Consider the following 8,001-nt stretch of genomic DNA (forward strand, 5'->3'; position numbering starts at 1 on the left):
TTATTAATTCAAATGATATTGAATTCACTTTACAGTATTTGACGTGATTAAAGTGTGAGCTCTATCCCGTCCTGATGTAAGATAGAATGCTTTGTTCCACATAAAAAAGACTCTGATGAGTTATCTTGCTTTCCTCAGTTCTCACTATCATCTAGGATACAGCAAATTTAAGGTATGACATGGAATAAAACAGTTACTCCCAATCTTGAAAACATTATTTTATAGAAATGAAACGTTCAATTTTAATACTATTCCCAATTATTTTTCATTTTTATAATAGCCTCTCCCTCTTTAATGGACTCTTTTTCATCTCCACACACTGTTATTGAACATGTAATTGAGGAGGAACAATTGATTAAAAATGCATTAAACTGATTTATTCCAATCCCGGGATCAGTCCCGGGATCCCGGGATTGATATTGGATAATCCCGAAATACCGGGATTGGAAATCAGTCCCGGGATTGACATACCTAAACACATGATGAGTATAATCTCTGAATTTTTGAAGTATAATCTCTGAATTTTTGAAGCGCTCGGCCGAAACATAGAGGCACAAACGTATTAGCATTTACTTCCTCCACACCCAAGCTCCAAACACATGGAGATAACGCAACACTGTCGCTGGAGTTTTGTGTGAAGCTACGTTTACACTAAGTAGCTGAAGAGCTATAAAATTTGAGCTACATATAGCTCTGCTAGATGAAGCTCTGCTAGATGAAGCTCTGCTAGATGAAGCTCTGCTAGATGAAGCTCTGCCACATGTCAAATTTTGTTTATAGCAGAGCCAGATGTAGCTACTCTGTCCTCGAAGAAAGGCAGCTGCAGCTGTTTTCTGCTTTTTGCAGCTGTTTAGTGCCTGCTGGGTTTACACTTAGACCAGTTATAGTATAAACACGGCCCATTGTATATTCATACTGAAAGTCGATGAAGCCAACAGTGACGTCACGCATCGTATAGAAATCATAGAAAAACTTTTTTGAGTTTGTTGTGTGTTTGTGGTGTTTAACTCACATTGTTGTTAAACATAGCTTGTTTTCCATAGCAGATTGTTATTTATTTATGAAAATGGTAATCTCCTGCACAGCATATAATTGCACTGAATTTTTTAGGAAAAATAGTGGAATATTTTTTCATGCGTAAGTTGAAATTTATACACATAAATATTGTAAGTTGTAACTGTAATACTATCCTTGGTTATAATGTAAGTCAACTCATTGCAGCATGACAATAAATTAGTTTTGTAGGCTACCGTACCTTATTATCTTCATAACACTTTATAACTTTACCGATATCGTTTTTGCTCGTGGCTAGAAATAACCTAAAAACACCATGAATCTGAAATAGACACAGTCTGAAAGTTTTCCATACGATACGTGACGTCACTGTTGTGACGTCAAGATGGGTAGATTTGGCAGTAGATGTTGGCTTCAGAGGCTAGACTTCCCAGCGTGTCTATTCTATAACAACTGGTCTAAGGGTTTACACCAGATGATATACTGTACTCATTATGTTTGTCAGAGTGCTAGTAGGTTACTGCGCATTGCAAGCATTTATTTTTGTGTTATATATTATTGTGCAATGATGGTGAGTGAATTTGACTCGAATAGAGACAAAATTTTCCAATATCTTATTTTTCTTCTCTGTGCTGTCATTACTTGTAGCAGTGCTACATATAGTTTGGAATAAACCAGTATTCACTGCTCAGTTCCCAGCCAGATGCCGAAGGAGAAGGTAATTCTTGCAGCAGCCGCTGCTTTCGCCGCATTGACTGTGATATTTTCAACACAGAGAAGAGAAAGAAGATATTGAATAATTTTGTCCCTATTCCAATCAAATTCACTCTCCATTATTGCACAATAATTTACTAGTAGTTCTGTGAACAGTTGACCTCGCGCTCAGTGAGTTACTTTGACCTGTTGTTATGTTTTCTCAAGAATTAATAAATAATTTATCAATTTAAAATTTCTAGAAAAAATCCTAAATAAACATAGAGCTTTCTGTCCTATATCGTACCGTGACGTGTCGTCCCGGAATGTGAGTGTGAGCGCTATTATCAGATCTGGCTGCAACTGTCTACAACGTTGATGGAAAGATACAATTTTCAAGATGTTCGATGTTTTTGAACAGGTAGTATTATAGTCAACTGTCTACTAACGTTGATGGAAAGATAAATTTTCAAGATGTTCGATGTTTTTGAACGGGTAGTATTATAGTCCACTAGACAGCTGATTTATGATGAATAATTCTATAGTCTGATTGTCACGGTAATATTGGCGTATGAAGGAGGCTCCTTTTTCCTTTTATATTATCCTTGAAATGCAAAATTTCCAAAAACCTTGAACATACATCGACACGCAATTTGAAAAGGAACATACCTGTCAAATTTCATGAAAATCTTTTACCGCGTTTCGCCGTAAATGCGCAACATAAAAACATATAAACATTAAGAGAAATGCCAAACCGTCAACTTGAATCTTAGACCTCACTTCGCTCGGACAATAAATCAAAAATAAATGCACGCAATGCGCAGTAACCTACTAGCACTCTGACAAGCAAAATGAGTACAGTATATCTGGTGTAAACCCAGAAGGCACTCAACAGCTGCAAAAAGCAGAAAACAGCTGCAGCAGCCTTCCTTCAAGGACAGAGCAGCTACATCTAGCTCTAAACAAAAATTGACATGTATCAGAGCTACATATAGCTCATTTTCTGCTATATAGCTGAGAAAATAGGCTTAAATCTGCTATAATAGCCGGGCTATATAGCAGATCTCCAGTGTCACTTTATGAACTTGTAGCAGAGCTATGTAGCTGAGCTACATAGCTCATAGCAGAGCCCCTCTGCTATATAGCTCTGTTACATAGTGTAAACCTATAGTGAGGTCCACGTTATAATGGCAGTGAAGAAAGATAGGAGATAAACGTTGTCAAGTCTCTCCATTTTGCCACTGACTGTACACAACTGTTACTCAATTCATCTCATTAAATTTAATGTAATAATAATTATCATTTCCTTGATAAAATAATCAATTTAATGTCAAATTGATAAAGAAAATATATTTTTCATAATTTGATTCAAAAATTTGTTTTCATGACTGAGATCAGATTTTTATTTTTTTTTATACAAAACTGAAATGGCGGCTGATTTAAAAAGCTGTGATACAACAATCTGAATTTCAAAACAACAGAAAATGAGTTATTTGGTAGGTATTCTATTCCGATTTCCTTTAAAAATAATAGAAAAATAGAAATCCTATTTAAATATAAGTAATTTCAATGGATTAATTCTGAAATAACTTTTCAATATTATTTATACCGTACGTGTAGGCTAACTGAAGCATGGATGAAGTCCAGGATGGTTAGTTATCAACTTTTAAAATGTCATTTCAGGTATTGTAATTTGTGTTTCTCATATTTTTTAATTTTCAACTATTTTTAAATATTTTAATGTTTAAAAATTATTAAAAAAAAAATATTTTTAAATATTTTAATGTTTAAAAATTATCTCATTGTTTCAAAAATACATTTGAAATCAATTATACAACTTGTGTTCTCAATCATTTTGATAGATTGAAGAAAGAAAATGGCGGCTGAGAATATGGTTTGTTCAGTTTTGTACAGTCACTGTCAAAAGTAAATATAAAATATTCTGGCAAATAGACAACAGTGCAAAGTGAGAGAGAGATAGTGATTAGTGTTATCTATTTTGTTCTATGATAGAAAAGGACAGGCAACAGTATTGTCAATCATACACTGCCATCATAATGTGGACCCACTATAGCTTGGATGCGAGAATATAGCGAAACACTGAATTTTATCTGAATTTTATTTTTGAAGCGCTCGGCAGAATTGTTGAGCCACCTTCCCGACAGCATATTCCCTCCCTACAACCAACCACTGAAACTCAATAAAACTCTGAGGAAATAGTAATATGGTGTCGAGAAGATGGCTGAACCATTTTGTTGAGCGCTTCAAAGACAAACTTCAGATTGAATTCAGTGTTACACACCATTCTCGCATCACACAAAACTCCAGCGAGAGTTGCGTTATCATTGTGTGTTTGGTACTTGATTGTGAAGTGAATAATTAATTTTAAAGTGTTTTTTCTGCTGGAATCTATCATAAATATGTTTCAATATCATTTTTCACTCGAATTGCATCGATTAAAATTGCTGAATTTCAATGGAAGTTGAAAAAAGTGAATTTTTCAACAAGATGGTTACTAGCTGAGCAACTGTTGTAGTGGTTTCCTTTTGTGACGGTAGATGGCGCCCCTCGACTGAATCTCAAGCAACTAATTATAGCCGACTGATTACTCGTTGCCATCGCCACAGAGGAAAGAAACACTACTTATTTTAATAAACTTATTAAAACCCTTTCCGGCCCCATGACACTTCCTCGCTTATGAAATATGTTTCTATTGTCCCACTGGTTCCATTTGTTCACATCAGGCTAGTTCATCATTATTCCACCCTGCACTGAAGCGCTGAAGTCGATTATTCTCTCGTAAACCAACCTAAAACATATGTTTCTGTTACCAAACACGACGCTATTGCTGCCTGATGACTGAGATTATTTGAAATCCTAATTTTTGAAGGTAAGTGTATTTCCAATTATCAAAAAAATACTCTGCTATTCAATATATTCTTATAAACCTTATGAGCTATCATAATATAATATAATGTCGATATTTAGTGTGTAATCAATAGAGAAAGATTGGGGTCCGAATGGACCCACTGGGCACATCATACACTAGCCAGACATAACCTCAATTCATAGTCTCTTGTTTGTAATCTATTTATTTATTGATCTTCTATAATGTTATGAATGGAATATATTGTGTTAAATATTGTCATATGATCATCTTTTGATAATCTAAGTTTCCTTCTGATGGGTACTTTGTTCTAAAAATTATTATTGCTGAAACTTTTATGAAATGTAGGCTGTAATCTACCTAAAGACCTACTTAGTTTGTAATCTATTTATTTATTAAACTTCTGTAACGTTATGAATGTAATATATTGTGTTAAATATTGTCATATGATCATCTTCTGATAATTTAAGTTTGTTTCTGATAGGTACTTTGTTCTGGAAATTTTTATTGCTGAAACTTTGATGAAATGTAGGCTATAATCTACCTACAAATCATAACAACAATTCTGTTTGTATTGTTTCAGATGGCTATACCTGTCGACAGTAATGAGTGGCAAACAATCCTCTTCGATGGAGATTTATCTGATAACGAGCTACTTGAGGGCGATTCTGATGATGAACGAATTGAAGAACTACTACAAACCGAACGAATTGAAGAACTATTACAAGCCCCAGATGAACAACCGCCTGACGAATTGGAGGGCATTGTCTTCGAAAATCCCAATGATTCGGTGGAGGTATGTGATAATTCAACACACAATTCTCAAAGCAGACCTTCAGCAAGAAGAGACAAATTGGTTTGGCATTCTGTAGATAGGCCTAATGTAAATAGTGAGTGTGTTGTCAACCACTGTGATCCTCCTCCAGAGTTGACTCAGTTTCAATATTTCAAGAAATTCTTCTCTGATGACATAATTGAAATGTTTGTTACCGAGACAAACCGCTACTCAGTTCAAAAATCTGGGGGGGAAAAAAGCATTAATACAAATAAAAATGAAATAGAACAATTTTTCGGCATACATATCATGAGTGGTGTCATAAAAGTACCAAGCTATAGACTATATTGGGCTAATGTTAGCAGGTTTTCATCCATAGCTGACTGTATGCAGCGAAATAGATTTGATACATTGAGATCAAATCTCCACGTAGTGAACAATGAAAATATGCTGCCAAAAAGTCACCCTGATCATGATAGGCTGTTCAAGGTTCGTCCTTTTCTTAACATTTTGCAGCAGAATTTTAGAATACTTGAACATGAGGAGTTCAGTGCTGTTGATGAGATGATGATTCCTTTCAAAGGTAGGAGTAGCATCAAGCAGTATGTCAAGAATAAGCCTCATAAATGGGGTATAAAAGTATTTTGTTTGGCAAGTCGTAGTGGCCTTCTAATAGACTTTGAAGTGTATATAGGCAAGGGTACAGCTCCATCTGATTCAGGCTTAGGTCTAAGTGGGGATATTGTTATCCGGCTTGCTCAGACAATCCCCAAGCATAAGAATTACAAGTTGTCATTTGACAATTGGTTTGCATCCTATAACTTAGTTGTAGCTTTGAAAACAATTGGGATTTTGTCCGTATGTACTGTGCGAACAAATCGTATACCAAATTGTTCATTCCCTTCAGACAAGGAGTTGAAAGATAAAGGTAGAGGTTCTTTCTCAGTGAAAACTGAAAAAAAGAAGATATAGTTGCTGTCAAATGGTATGACAATAAGAGTGTTCACTGCATGTCATCATATGTAGGCTGTGAACCAATTGATCAAGTGAAAAGATGGCCTGTGAAGGAGAAAAAGTATGTCGAAGTTGATCGTCCTGCAATTATAAAAGAGTACAATAGTTATATGGGTGGGATTGATCTACATGACATGCTTGTGTCTCTCTATCGTATTGATATAAAAGCAAAACGTTTCTATTTGCGAATTATCTTTCATTTTGTGGACATTTGTGTTGTCAATGCATGGCTCTTGTATAAGAGGCATTGCTCACAAAACAAGGAGACCCCAATCCCCCTTTTGAAGTTCAGGCTTGAAATAGGAGAAGCTTTGTTAAGATCTGGAAAAATCTCTCTGACAAAACGTGGTCGACCATCCTCTAGTAGTTTAGAATCAGAACCACAAAGGAAAAGAGCTGTAAATCCTGCTCCAATAAATGATGTTCGATTTGATCAGATTGGGCACTGGCCAGAACACAATTCTGAAAAAATGCGTTGCAAGTTGTGTATAAAAAATAAGTCCCGAATTAGGTGTGTAAAATGCAAGGTCGCTTTATGTTTGAATTTGAACAATAACTGTTTTTTGAAATACCACAATAAATAGACTTATGAAATGATAAATTTTGAAGTACATTGATTGATCACAGTATGTATACATATAGGATTAGATTAGATTAGGATGGATTGAACTGAAAAATGAGTTGAATTTTTTGTATAATAGGTTGTCAGAGTTGCTGTTCTGTATTTATTTGTTCCCATTATTTTCTCATTTGTAATATAATCAATTTTCTTGTGTTTTTTGCAATTAGCCAATAGTTAGTTAGTGATTTCAGTTAGCAGGTATTTTTATTTGCTTATATAGGAGCCAGATAGAGTAGAGAGGAGCACCTATTCTAGAACTTATTTCATTCTATTTGAATAATGGACCAAGTATTCACATAAAACTATGAATAATAATTGAAAAAATATATTATCTGATGTACAATAATTGATTTGTAGCTATACTGTAGTTTTATTATAATACATCATATTGTGATTCCAAGCATTGTGAATATGAGGCAATAAACATTTACTTATTCCAAACATTTACTTATTTCTACTAATTTCCCAGTGGGTCCATTTGGACCCACCCCCTTTTTTCCCCAGGTGAAAAGTTTTTCAAGACAAAAATGGTCAGATAGTATCCAGAGAAGCTAAAAGAACTCAAAAAACCACAGAACAATTTTTTTCACCGACTGGTTTTAAATGTTGACTTGAAAGGGTTAAACGCTACTTACTTTATGCTTATTCCGTGCCATCGCTCAAACTACTTAGTTTTGCTGGTAACGCCAATGATAATATTATAGGGTCTAATCGATTTTTAAATGGAAAATATTTTAATTTTAAGTTTTTGCAATGTATTGTATATGAACATTTTTATATTTATCACATTTGTAATGTTTGTTTAATGATTTTGGCAATAAATATTTCTTTCTTCCTTTCTTTCTTTCTAGAAGACGGTGAAGAAGAAGAAGAAGAAGAAAAATAAGAAGAAGAAGAAGAAGAAGTAGTTGTGATCTTTCACCACTCACGCTCCTACTAGCTGTCCAACACATACCCACTCACATTCCGACTTAAGACGAGGTAGCCTTGGGAAGT

At 34.6% G+C, this 8,001-nt stretch overlaps 1 protein-coding gene across 2 annotated transcripts; it reads left to right on the forward strand.

The window, feature by feature from the left end:
• Window positions 1-4,387: 4,387 nt before the first annotated feature.
• LOC120355838 (piggyBac transposable element-derived protein 3-like) lies at window positions 4,388-7,439 on the forward strand. 2 transcript variants are annotated; one of them, XM_039444567.1, is made up of 2 exons: window positions 4,388-4,597; window positions 5,178-7,439. In XM_039444567.1, exon 2 carries the CDS (start codon window positions 5,178-5,180, stop codon window positions 6,339-6,341), a length of 1,164 nt encoding a protein of 387 aa, XP_039300501.1. In that variant the 5' UTR covers window positions 4,388-4,597; the 3' UTR covers window positions 6,342-7,439. The 2 variants fall into 2 exon arrangements, with proteins under 2 accessions (XP_039300501.1, XP_039300502.1); XM_039444568.1 differs by lacking the exon at window positions 4,388-4,597 and adding an exon at window positions 4,783-4,938.
• Window positions 7,440-8,001: the final 562 nt, after the last annotated feature.

Source organism: Nilaparvata lugens, unplaced genomic scaffold (assembly GCF_014356525.2).
Source record: "Nilaparvata lugens isolate BPH unplaced genomic scaffold, ASM1435652v1 scaffold4955, whole genome shotgun sequence".
In the NCBI taxonomy this organism is placed as follows: Eukaryota; Metazoa; Arthropoda; class Insecta; order Hemiptera; family Delphacidae; genus Nilaparvata; species Nilaparvata lugens.

Bases quoted from the DNA above. Each gene is read 5' to 3' on its own strand.
- LOC120355838 (XM_039444567.1), top strand. From the start codon at position 5,178: ATGGCTATACCTGTCGACAGTAATGAGTGGCAAACAATCCTCTTCGAT.